Source organism: Vicugna pacos, chromosome 3, assembly GCF_048564905.1.
Source record: "Vicugna pacos chromosome 3, VicPac4, whole genome shotgun sequence".
Taxonomy (NCBI): Eukaryota; Metazoa; Chordata; class Mammalia; order Artiodactyla; family Camelidae; genus Vicugna; species Vicugna pacos.
Genome location: NC_132989.1, coordinates 94026115 through 94046079, shown reverse-complemented (window position 1 = coordinate 94046079; position 19965 = coordinate 94026115). Strand labels below are relative to the sequence as shown.

At 47.8% G+C, this 19965-nt stretch overlaps 1 protein-coding gene across 1 annotated transcript in view; it reads left to right on the top strand.

Annotated features, from left to right (window-relative positions):
- Positions 1-19965, top strand: part of EGFLAM (EGF like, fibronectin type III and laminin G domains) — a 161598-nt gene that overhangs the window by 133122 nt on the left and 8511 nt on the right. The window contains exons 17-20 of the mRNA XM_006207672.4: positions 3577-3693; positions 4475-4655; positions 12068-12146; positions 15110-15253. Coding sequence (XP_006207734.2) covers positions 3577-3693; positions 4475-4655; positions 12068-12146; positions 15110-15253 — 521 coding nt within the window. The remainder of the gene's footprint in view (positions 1-3576; positions 3694-4474; positions 4656-12067; positions 12147-15109; positions 15254-19965) is intronic.

Sequence of the window (19965 nt, the reverse complement as noted above, 5' to 3'; positions counted from 1 at the left end):
TCATATCCAAAGGAAAATGACATTTTTAAAGAGAGATAAGATTTGCTTTAAACTATAACCTACTAGGATTCTGCACACACACACAATTTACAGACCCTTAAAAACAAAAGGGACTTTAGATTTGCCAGTATTTTAACTCTCCACAGTCTTCATTATGTGCATCACAAGACTGAAGGAGGGTGTGATTGAAGGAGAGCGTGGATGAATGCGGGGGTTCTGATAAGAAAATGAATTGGTAGAAGAAAAGGAAGGAAAGGGGACTTTTGATGGGGAAAGAGGTATTTGGTTGAGGAAGGTAGAAGAAAGAGGGACACACAGGTTGGGAGGCCAGGTTCAGGGCCAGCAGCGGTGAGAGGTCCTGTCAGAACCAGACCTCCTAGGGAGTTAGAAGAATCCCAAACTGAGTTCTGCTTCAGGAAGGGAGCGCCCTTAGAAAATGCCCCATGTGTATCTGTGGAAGGAAGGAAGGAAGGAAGGAAGGAAGGAAGGAAGGAAGGAAGGAAGGAAGGAAGGAAGGAAGGAAGGATGAGAGGAAGGAAGCAAGGGAGGAAGGAAGGAAGGAAAATGGATAAAGGAAAATAGATTTTAAAGGGAGAATGGGTATCACTTCTGGTACAGTCCAGAAATGGTGTCACTTCCTATACAACAGCTGACTTTAGTCCAAGACAGGATTAGAGGCTCGCAAGTGTAGACCTGCCTGTGTGTTGACTTAAATTCAAAAAAGCATCGTATCTCTCTAGGCCTTAGCTACAAACATCTGTAAAACAGTAACAAACACTAAGGATGGGGGTGTCTGTCAATAGCAGGGGAAAGGCCTTTGATAATAAGTAAGGAGCTCCTCAGGACGCAGCAGGTGCCACTGGGAACCTGCGGTGACGCGGCAGCACAAAGGCGAAAGGCACACCACAACAGGAGGTGTTCTGTTAACTACCTCTCCAGTGAGTGAGAATCAGCCAGTATCGTAGAACCAGTGTCCTGTCTCTTTATTGGCCTTTGGAACAGATGGAGCTGAGTGGAGGGCTGCCCACTGCAAAGCAGGGTAAACAGGTGGAGGGAAGGCGGGGCTGTTCCGTGGGCGTTTGAGGGCGGTTCCCGTGAGGCCGCCCTAGTTTAGACACGAGTGGGAAGGCCCCCTGCCTGATCTCGGTGAGTTGAGCCTCCATCAGATCTCCCGCCAGGGGGTTCTGCTCCCCAGCTGTCCACGCCATGTTCAAAGGCGAGGCTGACCGGGGCAGTGGTCTTGGAGCTTAGAGACCGTGGGGGCAGGGATTAGAGGGCCCCGCTGGGGTTTTCTCCAACCCAGCCCCTAAGCGTCCCGACCACACAGACTGGGACTGCTCTGCTGGCTACATGGAGAAATACCAACAGCCCAAGTTGAGCTGAGCTCTCTCTGTGGGACTCAGAGGAGAGGCGGTGCTTCCCAGAGCCTCAGGAAACCCCAAGCAGGGGCTTTACTCAGGTTTTCCAACCACTTCCAGCGGAACGGAGGTGGCACATCTGGTCACGTAGCCTGAGTCCAGAGCAGCCCATGTTGGTGGGGTCTGTTGGCTTCTCTCCTGCAGCCCCGTGTGGGTGAGGCAGCTGCAGCCCTGCCTCTGGGCCACGGGAAGGTGGCGGGGGAGGATTCTGATGAGCTGCCGAAAGGGCTCTCACCCCACAAGACCCCGCCCCCTTCACTGGATACCACCAAGTAACTCCAGGTTTTTTCAAAACAGCTTGCTTCTCTGAAATCTCTTTGACCCTGCAACCTTCCTCCTTTTCTCATAGTATTTTAGTTTCAGGACAGGATTGAGATGGGTGCCTGTGGGTGTGTGCTGACAGCTCCTGCCTGGTTCCATATTCCCTCTGGCCGCAAGAATTGCTGAAAGCTCTTATTTGATGACCTCCCCACTTCCCCCACTAGTTAAGTAAGAAGCCTCAAGGCTGCCCAAAGGCCACTGATGAAAGGCAATTTGGTCTGCCTAATCCCAAACCTCTCTGCTGCTACCTGGCTGGACTGGGCCACCGTGAGCTCCCCTAGATGGGGCATCCTCCTCTCTGCTCTGCCTGTCTCCCCTTCTCCATCTCCACTGGACCCCAGATCCATTCTCCTCCTTCTGGCCAGTGATGTTAAAACACAGATCTGACTACTCTCTCTCCTGCTTAAAACGCATTGCTTTTGGGGTGAATTGCAAATTTCTATCCATGTGTGACCTGGTCCCTCCTTACCTCTGCCCTGAGCCTACATTCCTTCCAAGCCCTGGCTTCGTCCAGTTTCAATACTTCTAGCTCTTCCAAATCTACCTCCCTGCTCCCTGTGTCTAGGGTAGCGTGTAGGACACCTCCTCTCTGCCAGATGCACCCATGGTCACCTGGCAGTCCTCACAGGGCTGATCCCCCTGCTCACTTACTTGCCTGTACTCCCCTCAGTGTAAGCCTCTGGAGGGCAGGGACCTGGTCTTTATTATTAACTGTGGTTTGTGCAGCACGTAGTACCTGGGAGACGGTAGGTACCCAATAACATTTGGGTTAATTAATAAATAATTAAATGCTGCTACTATTTGTATTTCTGTTGACCATAAATCAAAGGAGACAATCACTTACATTACCCAAAGCATGTAGATCCCCAGAGACCTCAAATTTTAATTTATTTCTGTATGTTATCTTAGAATATTTTAACGTTTTGCTTAAAACTCATGTTGAAGGAGGTTGGATATTAAATATGACACATGGCATGTTATCTGGCCCAGCCACTGGAGTTTAGGCTGCTGAAATGACCGGAAGCAAGGGAAGTCCTTGGGGATTGACAATTGGGGAATTCTCTGAGAATCTGAAAAAAGCTTCTCTGCCCTTTGTATTTGATAACAAGGAATGCCTGCCCCCACCCCCATGCTTTCCCTTTCTCTTGGCCTAAGGAGGTTCTATCTTTACCCTTAGTGAATACAGTAATAGCTGCTACCCTGGAGTGCTGATTTTGCGTCCAGCTCTGGGCAGGGTTAAATCAGTGGGATCTCAGCTGCCAGGACAGGCTGGACTGTGCTCTCGTTGGGCACACACGAGCCCAAAATATCAACAGCTTATAATAAGAGCTTATGTCTTACTCGTGTTACATGTCCATCAATGGTCAGCTGCAGCTTTGATCTGAGACCCAGGCTGAAGGAACAGGGGGCGGGGGAAGAGGGCATGGCGAACCACTCCTGGCTCTGACAGCCTCTGCCCAGAAGCGATTGATTTCTCTTCTTCTCATGTTTTATTGACCAAAGCAAGTTACATGGCCCCACCTGAGATGGACAGGTTGGAGGCAGTCTTCCTGCAGGGAGGGGTCCTGCTGATGGAGCAGTCCACCGCGTTCGTCACCACACATCTGTGAGGTGTGACGTGATGACTCCCATTTCCTAGCTGATGAAACTGAGTCTCAGAAATGTCCATTAATTTACACACATTCAAACAGGTGGTAAGTAGCAATGCAAAACAATGCAAAGATCAAGCCAGACTGTCTTTATCGTGAGTTCCCTAACAGGGAACCAAAAGCACATTTGGTAATCTTAACCATCTTTTCTGAAGTTATACCGTGTTTTGTTCTGACTCTGTTGGCAGGGAGGCTTCACCCAGATTAAGTGCAACTCAGACATTTTCATTGGTGGGGTCCCCAATTACGATGACGTGAAGAAAAACTCGGGCATCCTCAGGCCATTCAGTGGGAGCATCCAGAAGGTACCGGTTTCCCTTCCTCATCGTATTGTGTGACCTTGACTGCAGGCAGTGGAATTGAGAACTGTGATCAGTGCACCCAAAAAAGAAGCTTGGAGAAAGTTTTAACATTTTTAAGACTGTGTTTTTTAATGCTCAGAGCATAGCTTTCCAACCCTGCTTTCTTATAGCATCTGCTCCTGGGTCTGTGCCCAGCAGGCATTCCACAAACTCATTGAGGATGAATTTTTACAATGAATCCACTAAAATATCCGCGGAGTATTGAGGAGGCACCCAGCATCAGATCGCTGCAGATATTTCTATGAAAGGGAAGGAAGCGAATGGAGTCTCATGGCAACCATTGCTTCACATGAGAAACTCTTTAAAGTTACTGATGACTGGACTCCACCCACAGAGACTGTGATTCAGTTGAACTGGGTGGGGCTTGGGCATTACTACATTTCTTAACCCGTCCCCCTCCCCATGATTCTAATATGCAGATTTAGAACCCGAATTTTGTGGTGACTGGGACTTCTCTGAGACCTCCCTGAGTGGCCAGGTCTTCCCCAAGCAGAGGAAGGTGCTTGTGCAGTCTTGTAAATGATGCAGATTCTCCCAAGTGCCAGATGTAACCACTTCGGTTCCTGTATCATTTACAAGACTATGAAAGCAGCTACTGGACTTGCTCTCTCTTTTTTAAAGCTCCTTCACTAGGCATAGTTCAGCTGGTGCTTGGAGGGAAACTGGAGAAGATCGCAAGGATGTTTTCTGAATTCCTGAATTTCTTTACATTTTCTCTCCTAAGATCATCCTGAATGACCGGACCATCCATGTGAAGCATGACTTCACTTGGGGCGTGAATGTGGAGAATGCAGCCCACCCCTGCGTGGGGGCCCCCTGCACCCATGGGGGCAGCTGCCGGCCCAGGAAGGAGGGCTATGAGTGTGACTGCCCCCTGGGCTTCGAGGGGCTGCACTGCCAGAAAGGTACATGGGGGTCTCAGGCACTGCTTCCGGGAGCAGAGGGAATGGACAGACCATTTGGGGGACTGCCACTCTTAAAAGATGAGTTGATAACCCCGAGACATCCATACGGGTTATCTTGTCAATGATGTCAGTAACACATTAGATAATTAATTACATGTAAATAACAGTAATTATTTAATAACAATTAAAATGCGGAAACATTTCTGTGAACAGTAATTAAGACCCCTACTCCCTGGCTCCTTCTCTGAGAATCGCCTCATGATTGAACAACTAAAAGTTTAACTCATAAATGTGGGGGTTTCCAGGACCCTTGCTTCTCAGCTACTCCTAGAACCTGTCCTGAAAGGTAGATGCCTGGGTGTTATAGGCTGATCAATATTTTGACTAAATATTTTTGACTCCTACCTGTGAATGCTATAAAGAGAAATCGCCAAATTTGGAAAAGTACAAATTGTATATTAATTGCTTCCAAACTTAAAGTACGAATAACTTTCTGTAGACTGCTGTTTTCCAGGCTATATAAGTTGTGCCTCAGTTTTCTCATCTATAGAATGGGAATGGTGGTAGCAGTATTACCTAACAGAGAGAATGGTAGTGTAGATTAAATGAAGCAATGTGTAGTCCTTAGAAGAGGAACGAGGCAGTCCATATTCCTCAGAAGAGGGCCTGGTAAGTACTCCACCAATACTGATCATTATTATTCTTGGTGAGAAAAATAAAACCCATCAGCAGGTGCTGTGAGCTACTCAGCTTCCAACTTGCCTTGGTCTGAAGGCAGAGCAGGTCCCAGCCCACAGGCCCTGCTGGACTGAGCTGTCCACACCTGCTCACGGGAGGCAGAGGCCGCCGCGGGGTGAAGAGGCCTGCATCACATAGCGGCAGCACATGGAGCCGTATGGACCTTCTTGTTAGACTGTCAGGATGGCCTCAGCTGTCCTTTAAAAAAAAAAAGGTAGACAGGCCTGAAGGAAATAAGGCAGCGATCCTAAGTGAAGGCATGTGGTCTCTCTCTTTCGTGTTTAAGTTCCTAATTTTTATCAAAAGTAGGGCTTAGAGGAAAACTGTAAACTACAGGTAGATATTTTGGTACGTGGAATGATAGATGTCTTGGAAAATAGGAAAGATGCCAATTTGCCAGTTGGAAGACGAAGCAGCATTTTATCGACATGAATTTTGAAACCTTCACGGCAAGTCATATGAAATATGTTTATTAACATCACTCACCCTAGTGATGAACCCTCAGACCAGAGGAACTGATCCATCTGTGAATGCTCCTGATTATAATTCGAATGAGCAAATCACAGGTTAACTAGTAACATGTACTTGGAGAGATTCAGTTCAGGTGTGGCCCAGCCATTCAGAAAATTGCCTCTAGATTTCACATATCAGTGTTTGAATCTCCTAGGTCTCCAGTTTTGCTGCAAGCAATTCAAACACCCTCCTGCCTTACACGTTAACACCAATGGTCAAGATAGAAAATCCAGGCTTAAATGAACATTTAGCTTTGGAATTAAAGGAGGAAGGAAAGGATAATTTGTGATCTTGTTAACCCTCATTTCCTGTTACAGAACGTTAGCCAGATGGATGTTAAGTGGTCACATGTATAGCTTCGTAATGACAGGTTCAGGTTCAGTGAGAAATCTTACCAGAATGAAGAGTCAGGTTGCTGGGGAGGACCTGGGCTTCCTGGCAAGAAGATCCAAGGGAGCGGACGGTGGCAGGGGGCATCTAAGGGGCATTTAGGCCTCTTTTTCTGCAACATCCTAGGCTAGAGTCAAGCTTAAAAGCCAGGCAGAACATGAGCTGCCATAGTGTTGTATCAGTATTTCCTTGTGCTTGGAAACAGAGTGCTTCTGGCGTAACAGCAGCTGATGCCAATCCCAGGAAGATTCATAGACAGGAGGCATGGCCTGTATCACATAATTTCCTCTCCTGTGACATGGCTTGAGAAGATTAATGGGACTCCAGGTGCAGGTTTGGACTGTTAAGCACAGGTTTTCCAGGCCCCAGCAGGTACTCAGTGATGCACAGTCACTGTCCAGATGGCTGTGATTTTGCAGTGAGCTTCTAGTCCTGGTTAAGGACTGAAAAGAAAGGGAAGAGAGATGGCTAACCACACCATTCTGTCGAGATGCACGAGCACAGTCTAAACGTTTAGGTTGATTCTTAGTGGGAAAGACCGAGAGTGGGTAGAAGCCATCCTTGGTTGTCAGAGAGCATCCTGTCTAATCCAGCAAGGTGATTCCTAGCCTCATATATTTAAAGATTTGTTTTTCTCACTCCCTGGTTAATATGTCATACTTCAGAAGCAAGTAGCTGTTCCTAGTATCCCGTGCAGAAGTTAAAGCAGTCCTTGTACTTTGAGCAGCATGCTGTAGAAACCCTCGGCACCAGGCCCCGCTCAGTCCATCCCAACGGGCACCTCCCCAACAGGAAATGAGTTTGGAGGATCCTCAGTGAGTCTGGTTCTCTCTCACCTTGTCAGAGAGAGTTTGTGACAGGCAGGCAGATCCCACTGGGGCCCGAGTCAGGAGACTGGATGCTTGTCCTGACCTCTTGGGCCAGGAGGGCTGAGGCCAGAAACTTAGACAAATCCTGGAGGGCTTCCAGGCACCCAGACCATCAGACCATCGTGGTGGTTTCTGGACCCTCACCCTGCCCTTGATCTCTGTGAAATGAGAGGCAGGAGCAGAGCCTGAGCCCAGACCAGGCATGGGGCTCCCCCTGAGCTGTAGAAAAGGGAGCCTCTTTTCCCAACCTGGGGTAGGAAGAGCCAGAGGTTCTTCTAACTCCCAGCCACAGCTTCAGGCACCAACAAAAACCACAAGGCTTGGTGGTCTTGTCACCTTCTGTTTGGGGGCTCTCACTCTTAGGTGCCTCCTTCCACCTCAAACCTCAACACCCCATGCCACACCCCAGTACCGAGGCCCCTTTCTCATCTCACCAGAGGGATGTCAAAAGGCCTCCCTCTTCAAAAAGATATTCCTCAACCTTAGAAATTTCTTTCCTTTTTCTCTCTACTCTCGTCCAAATTTACCCACCTCGTGACCCAGTCCCTCAGAGCTCTTGTATCGAAGTAACTTACTAACAAGTTAAAGCAGAGTATCTCGAAGCCATGGGGAAAAATGAAGTTCAAAGAAATATCAACAGCTGTTTTGCACACACACAGAGACAGACAATATACATTATACACAATATACACGAAATACGAGGGGTGTCCTGGAGTCAAATCAACAGGGTAATCCTGCGTAAAGACAGTTAAATGCTCTCTCTTCTGCCATCCTTCTCAGAGCTTTTGCTATGCTCTGAGTGTCTAAGACCAGGGTACAGGATGCAGCTGTTTCCTTCTGGGGTTCCCCCAGCCAACAGCAACCTGGCCACTTGGGAAAGAACTCTGAGCCCCCGTCCTTTCTTCCCTCCGCCTGCAATTCCGCAAAGTCCAGGCTCAGACCGTGCAGGACCCTGCAGGCCACTAGATGGGGGTGTTTCTCTGCAGCAGGTGAGCCGCTCCACATTCACTCCTGACAACAAAAGCTACCAAGCTTAAAGGGTCACACATTTGTAGGGGATGTACAGTCCTCAAAGATTGGAACCTGCCTGATCTCCCCTGATCTACGAGATGCACAGCATTCTGGACATTTTACATTGCATTTAGTACATTCACATCTTATTGCTGGGTCTGATTTGGGTGATTTTTTTTCAGGGGTGGGGCATCCCAGTGCATAAAAAGAATAGCTTCAGTAAATATGGGCTGGGATTTAAGCAAACTCAGTATGAAAAAACATATAAGTTGTGCAGACTACAGGGAATTTCTTTTCTTGGGATAGGGTATCATTAAACAATGAAAAATTGGGGGATGTTCAGCTGAGATGTTGATCTTTAGAGAGTTGAAGGCTGGTGATGTAGAAAGAGTTTTTTTGTTTTTTTTTTTTTTTTTGCTGTTGTTTACTTTGTGGCTGCAGAGTCAGCTGCATGGAACCAAGACTTCTGTACCAAGCAGAGCTGTCCAGCATGGGAGGGTGCTGCCCTGTGTGCGAGTGGCTGCCCATCATGGAAACTGTTCCCTGGGGCTGGATGGCCATCCCTCAGGATGTTGTTGGGAGGAGTCCTGGTTGCTGGGAAAGCTAGATTACAACACCCCGGGTCCTTCCTTCACTGATCCTGGGACTGTATGAAAGAGCCAGCACTCCCTTCTACTCTTAATAGTCCGCTGGGAATTTCAGGTCCCTCCAGTGGAAAATTCGCTTTGCCTGGCTTATACACTGCTGTTCATCAGGATAATATTTGTGTCACCAGATGGCCCAAGCTTTTAGGTCTAAACGTGAGGAAGCACCAAAACCACTTTCAACTAGTGCTTTTGCATCAGAAAAAGAGACAATATAGAAAAAATTAGATACAAAGTGTTCGGATACAATATAATTGGGTTTACAGTATTTAAACAAATCACAAAGGTCCAGAAAGGGCTAGATGGTCACTTCTAGCTGTAAAGTTTTAGGGCAGAATTAATATTTATCCACATATACTGATGATACTGAGTATATTCTCACCATTTTTGTGTTCAGTGGTGTCATTTCTGGAGCCCCTGTTCTTTGTTAATCACAGAATAACCAGGGCTCTGGAATCTTGCAGAGAGGGGTGGGGTGAGAATGAGGGTGAGATTTTTCCACTCCAGAGAGAAAAGAGGCAGCTGGCTGGCTTATCATTCCTGTTTCACATGCAGCCTAGAGCTGTGAAAAGTAATGGTTATTGGCAAGGTAAGTAAGATTTAGTGGGGATTGTCTGTTCAAGGTCGGGGAGCCTCAGAGGTGTCAGACACATGATACACAGGGCCACCACCACCCACACCCCCACTGTGAGGCCAGGACTGGGGAGGTGTGTTGGGTGACTTGGTGCTCAGCATGCTGAGAAAAGATTTCCAGTGGTTCCTGTTGGGAATCAGGGTCATGTTCCCCAAGAGGCATGTGAATTCCTGCAGGGCACCGTGCGGGCCATAAGGCTGGTTTCCAGGGATCTGTAAACCAAAGTAATTGGGATTTTACAGTGACTGAAATTCTGACTTTCCCTGTTGTGTTTCATGCTGGCACCTGGCAGAGTGTGGGAACCACTGCCTCAATAGTAAGTACCGTGAGCTCTCTGGGAACCCACAATGGTGCTCAGAGCTCATGCCAGGGCAGGCTCTGGCCAGGCTGCAGGCACCGGGCAGGCCAGCCACCTGCAGAAGGGGACCCGGGTAAGTGGTGTGGTACTCAGACACTCTGGCCAGGCCGGTGGGCATCCTCCCTCCAAAACAGCGGCCCTAAGAACACACTTGTCCCCCAGCTGGACCTCAGGAAGCGCCTGACCTCCTGAGCTGGGGGGCTTACCAGACAGCTGGACAGGGTGCCCACAGGCCCTTTGAGGCTCCGTGTGCAGAGCACATCCTGACCATTTCCAGGAGTCCAGGGGAACCATGACTGTTGGCCACAGGCCTATATCCATGGGTCCATGGCCAATAAGAGTGGGTACAGGCCCTGCCTGGGGCTGAGGCAAACCCAGTAAGGGTGCCGGGGTGGCACTCAGCTCTGGGAAGGGTAGTCTCAGCGCTGGCAGCCTGCAGCTGGGGGCCTGCCCGCCCAGCCAGCTCCCTGGCCTGCCTGGGCTTTTGCCCTCTTACTTTTCACCCTCCCTTCTCGCCCTCCCATTTCTGTCTCTGTTCCTCCGGGTCCTCTCCCCTAGCGTCACCTTCACCAACCCCCTCTCCTTTCCCCGCCCCGGGAAGGCCATCCACCTGGCTCTTCCTTCTTGTCTCGTCTTCTCCCCTTTGGCTTCCATAGCCTTCTCTCCCCTCCCCTCCTTTCCTCCTCTCCCCATCATCTTTCTACTCACTCCTGCCATTTTGCTCTTTTTTTCTTCTCTCCTCCTTTTCTTCCTTCTTCTCCTACTCACTTGAACCAGAGGGAGCCGGGCCGGTGGCCTGGGCCAGAATTTAAGAGACAAGGCCTGTCATTTCCGTCTCTAATAGGCCCCTGCGGGTGGGTCCGCAAGCCCTCGTCCTGGGCTGGGCTGCCTCAGAGGACAATGAAGCAATTTCTTGGATAGTTACCTCGGAAATTATCTTTTAAATTTTTATATCTCTTCCTCTGCTTTTCTTTTTTTTCCTCTTTTTTCCCTTTTGTTTTCTATGAAGAATTTGGAAGCATGCTGTGGGTGAACTGCCAACACAGGAACTTACATTTGGGGGCCCAAAGTCATTGGGTTTGTGGTTGGCTGTATCTCTGTTCTTTCCTGCTTGCTTCTTCTTAGAAGTTCAGTTGAAACTCTCCTATCACCCACAGTGTCAGTAATAACACATTTTCTCTCCTGGGCGTGGAGTCTTTGGTTCAGTGTCTTCTTTGCCCCAACCGCATATTTTTGTGAAACTATAATTCATTTTATCAGCTGGTTTATTCTCTCTCATTTTGCACATTTCTTTGAACATGAGATTCAGTCTACCTTAATTTCTTTAAACCACCATTTCTGGATTTTTCTAAAGAGGAAAGAGATAATGTTATTATCTCTTTGGAAGAAATCCCCTAAATTATCCCTAATTCAAGTCACCAAACATGACTACTTAATCTTTTTTTTTTTTTTTTACTGTGTGGAAGAAGGCGATTGCTCAAGAAAATAAAGTGATGAGATGTTGGGAGGAAGGAAACACGCTTCTAAAATATTAGAAAATAAAAAGAAGTGGGCTGAGGGCCAGAATTGAAGAGAGACACTCTGGTCCATGGTCTGTTGCTCTCTCAGCTGCATGATCTTGGGCAAAACCTAGATGACTTTGTGCCTCATTTTTCCTCGTCTATTAATTGGGAATAACCAACCCTCCCCTCCCCCCTTACTCCCTGCTACCTCATGTGATTGTGGTGAAAATCTTGGGAAATGCAGCACTGGAAGGTGATCAGCAGCAAACAGTCAGAGCCTCCTGTCTTCTCCTTCACCAGTATCTGAGGTCGTGGCTGGAGGGGTTCTCGGCCAGACTGGCTTCAAATAAAGAAATCCTGGTGGGTTTTGTTGGGGGACTGTTTCCTCTGCCTCCCTTGGAGAACATCTCTGGTCACCCCCAGCTGCTCCCCACATGGCCCAAGACCTGCTCTCTGACTTCCAAGAATAACTGGGCACGTTCATAGTGCAAAGGCTTCTTGGTAGTGCTGAGGCTGATAACGGTGACAGCTGGCCCCGGGGAGGGGAGACAGGGAGGCGCCAACTCCAGGCCATCAGGCCGGGCAGCCTCAAACCTGGCCAAGTGCATGTGCAGCCAAGAGGAAGAGGCTGACAAGTTGATAAATGTCCTATTTCCAGGAGCTGGCTCTCTTTGTATCTTCCTGCCACATGGTTGAGTGCTGGGGTCAAGAGAGCCACATCCCGCGTAACCTCCATTTTCTGTTCTGTCTCAGCCATCACAGAAGCCATTGAGATCCCGCAATTTATCGGCCGCAGTTACCTGACGTATGACCATCCGGATATCCTCAAGAGGTAATAAGCTTCCTCAGGAACCTTCCTTATATCTTTTGGGGATCATTTCTCAGTATCTTCCCCAGAGATTTTCCTTATCTTGCATGCCAAGAGATAATTCTCAAAGAAGACATGCGAAGTTAGCCATAGCCCCAAGGGAGAAAACATACCAAATAAACATAGAAACTAGAACAAAACAAAACAAAAAAAAAACAAACTAAAAAATGCAGGCTTTCAAACAACCCCATTACAGACAACCCAGACCCTTTCTGGTCAAAGGGCCTGGAGAGAGGGACACGCCCAGCCCCTGGATCTCTAATATTCAAGCTTGGACAGCAGTGAGAACTTGGTGCTCCCAAAGGCAGGGTTACATGTGTGTGACTCCCCAGCACAGCAGTCAGCTTCCTGCTGCTCCGTGGCCAAGGTCTGCCCGGAGCCAGCAGTGCAAGGGTTCTGGTGCGCCCTCAACCAGATAAACAGCTCCAAGTCCTTGTCCTACTTTGCATCTTCATCAAGGAGGTCCACTGTCCTCTTCAGGCTATTTCCAATTCAGTTAGAGGCTCCTCAGCTCTCTTCATGTGGATACAAGAGTGTGGCCCAAGGAGATGCCCAAATCACAGCTGTGGCTTTTAATCATAGATGGCAGAAGCCCCAGCCCTGCTCAGGAGTCCAAGCTCCAAGTCTGGAATAGCCTCCTTACACAACAAGGGGAAAATTGGCTCCAGGCAGAGCCTTCAATCGAATGAAGCTCATCTTTGACACCTTCAGTTGGCCCTCTTCTCTTTCTTTTCCTTCCCTAGCTCTCTGTAGTTTCTGGTGTGCCACCCCCACCCCACCCCCAGCACAGTCATTCTAGATTCTGTCTGTTCTCTTCAGGTTGATCGCATCTTCACAGACTCAGGCAAAGCTTTAAGCCAAAGGTATCCAGTTCTTAGGGTGGAATTGGGTGGCTTTTCAAGGAACAAAAGTGGTTGAGAGACATTTTCCTGGGGCACTGGGTATCCCTAGTGACTCTGAACACACACCCGACAGACATGGCTTTGTTTTCTCTAATCCTGTGTTGTATTTATCAAGGTTGTCTTGCATGGGCCTTAGGGAAAGCGGATTCCCAGCCAAGAAATCCTCTTCCTTCTTCAGCCGTTTCTCTCCAGAGATGGCATTCAGTCCCCAGAAAGTGGGAGCGTGTGAACAGGGCCCAAGTCTCCAGCCCGCTGGTTCTTAGTGAGAGGCACTGGATGGTTTAGGAGAGCAGAGGGCTTTGGTGAAAAAGTAGGAGGTGCAGGGCCCCAAAGCAGAGCAGTTCAATGGCACTTGTGTGCATATATGTAGGTGCGTGTGCATGTGCATGTGTGTGAAGCTGTATGTAAAAGTCAAGTTCAGGGCCTGTTTCAATTAGATGGCTTTGGGTATAAGTAACAGAAAACTCAGCTCAAAATGTCTTAAACATGAAGAGTATTTATTATTTCATATAACAAGCTGTCCAGATTTAGACTGGATCCTGGGTTGATTAATTCAGAGAATCAATTGCATCATCAAAGACCCATCTTTCTGCTTCAGTATATTTTCCAGAGGCCATACCTTTTGTGGTTACAAGACAGCTGTTTATAAGATGCTCATTAAATGGCTATAAATCATGGCAATATCCAGTTTTAAAAAATATGACTCTTTTTAAAAGGAAAGGAATCTTTCCTAGAATCCTCCTGATAAATTTCCTCTAGCGCATTGGACCATAGTGGGTCACATGCCCACCCCTAAACCAATCACTGCAAGATAAATGGAACCATTGTGATTGGCTAGTATAAATCAGTGTATGCAAGGCAAATGAGGGACGGAAGGAACCTGGAAGGAAAGATTGGGAAAAACAGATCTCTACGGAATGGCCCAGGGCAGAACTGCTCTGCACCTGGCCTGGCGGAGAAGTCAGCATTATGGACCCAGCTCCTTGCTCACCATTCTGAGACCCTCCATGCGGAGGGCAAACTTGAACTCTTCCTGTTGAGATCAGGCTCTGGGAAGCCTTTGACAAAAGTCCCCTCCACTGTTCACTACTGAATGCACTCTACGGCTCCAGGCCAGGTTTGTGAGACAGATGAAGGGTGGTACACATGACAGGAAAATGGAGAAAGGGACTTTTCCAGAAGTGCCATCTTGGTAGCAATATTAAATTATGTTTCCTCTTACCTCACCTTCTATTTAAAGACTTTATGGTTGCTTTTCTGCCTATATCAGAAGAAATACTGGTCACTCTAGTGAGACTGGATCTCTGAACTGGTCTGTTCCCAAGAATTGACAAGAACACCCCTAGAACTGACAGAAACACACAAGCACGTGACCCTGCTCCCAGCCAGGACCTGACCTGCCTCAGCTCCCCTTCCTTCCTCTCGGCTTCCTTTTCCTCTCCACCCAGCCTCTGTTCCAAAGCCTCTTGAGGCCATTACCCCATCAAGGCGCCTTCCTTATTTGACACTTTGTCCCCTCTCAGTCACTCCTCCTCTGTCCTCAAGGACAGTCACCTCCAGAGATGGCCATCCACAGCCATGATCATAGCCCAGAGCAGCTGCCAACTTGAATTACTCTTGAATTAAGGAAACCACTTCCTTTTGGGGAATAAGGAACACTTTCTCTTGGACCCTTGAGTGGGAGGCAGGAAAGAGGGGAGACTGAGGTGTGTATTGGGAGTGCAGGCTGTGCCTGTGGCACTGGCCAGAGTCTAGCTAATCTGTGACTCATCAGATGCTCTCCTGTGGGGTTTCACCACACTTGGGAAGAGATACACTCCTGCAGAGTGAGTGGCTCACTTTCAGGCCCGTGGCATGACTCGTGGTGGTGACGCCTTTTCTAATCTCTTGGTAGTAAGTCTCAGAAATGTCTGATTTTCCTTATAACTAGCTTCTCAAGGCCGGCAGGCAGAACTGGGATTACTTAGAAGTGGATGTTGGTGGAGACTGGTTGTTTAGGTGCAATTATTTGTGTATTCCTTCCAGGGTGTCAGGATCACGATCAAATGCATTCATGAGGTTTAAGACAACTGCCAAAGACGGCCTGCTGATGTGGAGGGGAGACAGCCCCATGAGACCCAACAGTGACTTCATTTCCTTGGGCCTTCGGGATGGAGCCCTGGTGTTCAGGTAACCCCTTCACCAGCTGCCTTCAGCATCACCTTGCAGTTTTTTTCAGACAGTGCAGATCATGTCAAACAGAGGGCTGCAGAGGGAGCCAGAACCCAGTCTGCTAGAGTGAACTGTTGCCTGAAGCTCTGGGTTTATATGAGGCTCCTGGTCTTTCTTTCCAGGATCCATCTCTAGAGCAGCAATTGGCCAACTACAGCCTGGCGGCCTCATGTGGCCCACCATGAATTTTTGTAAACGAAGTTTTATTGGAATACTGCCTTCCTCATTCATTTATATATTGTCTATGACTGCTTTCATGCTACGGTGGTACACTTGAGTAGTTTCAATAGGGAATGTATGGCAAAGCCTAAGACATTTATTATCAGGGCCATTTAGAGAACAATTTTGTGACCCCTATTCTAGTATGTTACTGTCATATACTCCCCACTTACAAATTAGGAAGGAGAAGAAAGAGGACTTTGATACAGCTGAGCATGGACAGGAGTCCTCGGCCCAGTGCTCACCAGCTCAGGCAGATCTGAGGATCTAAAGTCAGGAGACCTGGCTTTATACTCTGGCTCTGCTCCCCGTTTGGAGCCTTAGGAAGGAGAATGCCTGCTTTCCCGTCTCCCACTGCAAAGCACAGAGTCACACCTCAATAGAGCAGCCCAACATTTGGATTTTTGTAAATGTCTCTTGGTTGATAACTGATAAGACAGTTTCAAAAATTCTAACATCTTTTAAGTGAATTTAGACTGTTCTCATATTTGTCAAATGGGTAGCTATGAAGCAGTTAAAGGATTACCTGGACTTCTCCTCCCTACCAGAAGCTGGATGGGAGACGGGTGGGAGCTGGATTCCCAAGGGGCAGGGACCAGCTATTTAACATGAAAAAGCTCCTCTAGAGATTGTGATGACACAGCTTCACCTGAGGTTAAAAATAACTTACCTAGACCAGTGGTTCTTGGAGTGTGGTCCCTGGACCAGCAGCACCAGCATCACCTGGGAACTTAAAAGCACAAACTTTCAGGCCACACCTCTGACTTACTGAACCAAAAATATATATATATATATATATATCTCTAGGGGTGGGACCCAGCAATCTGCTGTTTCTCCAGGTGATTCTGATGCCTGCTGAGGTTTGAAAATCCTTCTCACTTTCTAGACCATTTGCTCTATGGGGGCAGGAAATTCTCTAGCTTTTCCTTCTTAAATCCCCATCCCTGCCAGCACAAGCGTTCACTCAATGATAAGGAATTAACTGGAACTGAAATAGACAAAGGCAGGTAACAACTACAGAGAAGACGACTTAATTCTGGAGCTTGGGGAGGGGGGGTCATGCACTGGGATTGCCGACAGCCAGGATTGTATAATGTACGTCTTTTCAATTTGAATAAAAGGCATTTTGAGAGGAAATGTCACTCATCCAGCATCGCGCTTGCCCCACAGAGCACTGTGTGCTCGTGACGCGATCCTATGGTGGTTGGGGACTTCGGAGAGCCGCGTGTGGTTGAAAGCTAGAGGCTGCCGGGGAGAGAGCAGCCCTCAGCATCTCCACCCCTTTCCCCCTGGCCCCGAGGTCAGATGCTAAGCTCTTCACACCCCAGTTTCAGGCTGGCTGCCGCAAAGCCATTTTCTTGTGGTTTTCCTGTGGTTAACCTCGCCAAGGCCTCAAGTACTTGATTGTGCCCAGAAAAGGGAACTGAAACAGTAGCTCAGCCGTGGGTAGGAGGCCCAACTTCCCCCCTAAACCGCCCATGAAAACCTATTCACCAGCCGCCCCAGCCGGACAGGGAAACTCGAGCTGCGCTGGGCCCCGCAGCTCCCACCGGCTCTTACTCCTGGCCCTGGCCAGACCTCACGCCCCCTGGGCATCCTTCTTAAAACTTCCCTCCATCCTGACCTGTTTCTTTTGTTACCGTTTCGTTCTCAGATTTCTGAAAATTGGCCCCGGGTTTTTCTCCTCAGCCTGGCGTTCTGGCTGTGTTCTGTGTCAAGGGCGCATGGCTTAGCCCGGCGGAGGCAGACCTCTGCGCTCATTCCTGGGCTGGGAGCCCGGCATCGCTGCTTTGCTGAGTTTCTTTCCTCTGGGCGCTTATTCCCACACATCATTCCCCAACACAGAAGTACAGAGGCGCTGCGGGAGGCTGGGCACCGAGAGGAATTCGAGTGTGGCCCGTGGTTTGAATTTGGCAGCGCAAAGAGAGTCATCAGCGGGGCTTGTATCGGAGGTCGGTTCCTGGCCCACTCACCCCCGAGATTCCGGTGGCGTTGGTCCCAGTGGGCGCCAGAATCTGATTGGAAGCGATCAGGAACCACGCCCTGAGAAACAGGGTCTGAAGTGATCAGAAGCCTGTGGGCTGGACAGTCAGACATGCTTGGTTCCCACGACCCTGGGATCCCCTGCAAGTTACCGGAGCTGGTGAAAGTAAAGTGTGAGTTGTGAGGCCTGAAAGAGTTCATTCATGTAAAGGGCTCCGTGCAGGGCCTGGTGTATCTAGTTACTAGTGATAATGATTATCAAAATGACTATCCTTGATCAAGTGTGTTCTGTGTTCTGAAAACTCAGATGCTAACATATGTAAGGGAGTTGGCACAATGTACCGACTATATAAAATTTAGCTATTGTTATTGTAATTGTCAAGAGTTATTTTAAATAAGGCCCGGCTCTTAAGCCACTGACATCAGTGGAACATAGAGAGTGAACTGGTCTACTGGGTGGACAAACCATTTTGGAGGTTTTGGTGTTTGATTTAGGTCCAAAGCAAGCAATAGGAAAACTAAGATGAAACAATGTAGTCTCAACTTGCTTGGCTTTCTTACTGCTCAAAGCACTTCTGCCAGAGCATAAGGAAGGGCAATGGAATTCTTAAAAACAAAAAACCTGATTTGGGTACAAGATGAAGTAAGAGAAAGGGAATCAAAATACTCAGCTGAGAGTGTGGGGTTTTGTTGTTTGCTTTGTTTCATTTTGTTTCATGATTAAATATGGGTCATAAAACCAGGTGTGTAGAAATTCTCCTGGAGATCTTTCCCACTAATGTTCCGTGTGATCTTGGTGACATTTTCATGCCGCAGAGAAAGGGAAGCAATCTGACACTAGCAAATGTCAGGCTTTACAGGAGGCACGACAAAGTGTAAGTGAGGATAAGTGCCACCACCTGGAGGCAGGCAAGTGGCTTCCAAAAGCCTCGCCTGATGACATTTCCTGGTGGCCCAGCCTGGTGCTCAGCCTCCTTCCTGGTTCTTCGTACTCACCGAGTTGAGTAGGTAAATGCGGACCAGGATAGCCAGATTCATAGGACATTGATAGAGAAACCAGACATGCATTTATTTATTCATTTATTCATGCATTCATGTATCTTTTTTTTAAAAAAAATTGAAGCATAACTAAATGAAGTAAATCAGAGAAAGACAAATATTATATCATACCATTTATATATGGAATCTTAAAAAATGGTACAAATGAACTTATTTACAAAACAGAAATAGACTCACAGACATAGATATCAAACTTATGTTTACCAAAGAGAAAAAGTGGGGCAGAAGAATAAATTAGGAGTTTAGGATTAACAGATACACCTTCTATATATAAATAAATAAACAACAAAGTCCTACTGTATAGCACAGGGAACTGTATTCGATATCTTGTAATAATCTATAAAGGAAACGAATCTGAAAAAGAATATATATATCTAACTGAATATTTATATATATTTGCTGTACACCTGAAACTAACAGAACATTGTAAATCAGTATGCTTCAATTAAAAAAAAGAAACCTGAGGCGTAATTTACATAAAGTGCACACAGATTAGGTATACAACTCAATACATTTTTAAACATGCCCTCTCCCGATGAAGGCATGGTTGCCTTCTTGGTTACTTATTATTATTTAGAAGAAAGAAATTCCAGGGTGAAGTATCAGGTGTCTGGGGAGGGAGGGTGGGTGTTATCTGGAAGGTCTGAAATCAGAGATGGGGGATTGGGGAATCGGGCCCTAGACGTGCCACCTGGGCCACACCCGCACCTGCAGTGATGGCTGGACTCCTGTCTGCTGGATTCAGTGTTGCTCCCTTGTGTACAGTCTAACTCTCTGCATGGAGAGTGTGTTGTCAGGCGGGAGAACAGGAGGAGAAAGCCCATCCTGTATCTAAACACAACTGAAAATTTCCCATTCACTGGATTACAATCACAGTCCAGTCGAGCCTCGCTGTACCTCGGCCCAAGTCACTCTGATTCTGAGACCTGGGTGTTCCTGAACTTTTTGGTTACATATTTGCAGCCTGTGGTTCACTCTCACACTTGACTACTCTTCCAGCAGAGGCTGACCCCTTTCACTCCTGGCAGCGACTTTCTCCTGTTGCTCGTTCCTCCGGATGTGTTGTCACTGCTGACTGTGAGCGGCCTGCAGTAGTGCATGTACTTGGGGTGGTGGGATCATTTGTTTGGCTCCTACTTAGCGTGTGCCTTGCTCTTTACATATGTTATCTTATCAAATCTTCCCTACGGTCCTTCAGGGATCTTATTACTCCCATTTCACAGGTGGGAAAATTTAGGCTCAGAGAAATGAAAGCAGATTGCCCAAGGCCACAGAGCTAGTAATCAGCAAGTCTAGAAATCGGGGCAGATTAGGCTGATCTAAGTGCCCAGGCTTGTTCTGTCACCCCGCGCTGCCTCTCATAAAAGCCACACGTAGTAATTCAGCTAAGTGTCTGCCAACCAGCTCTC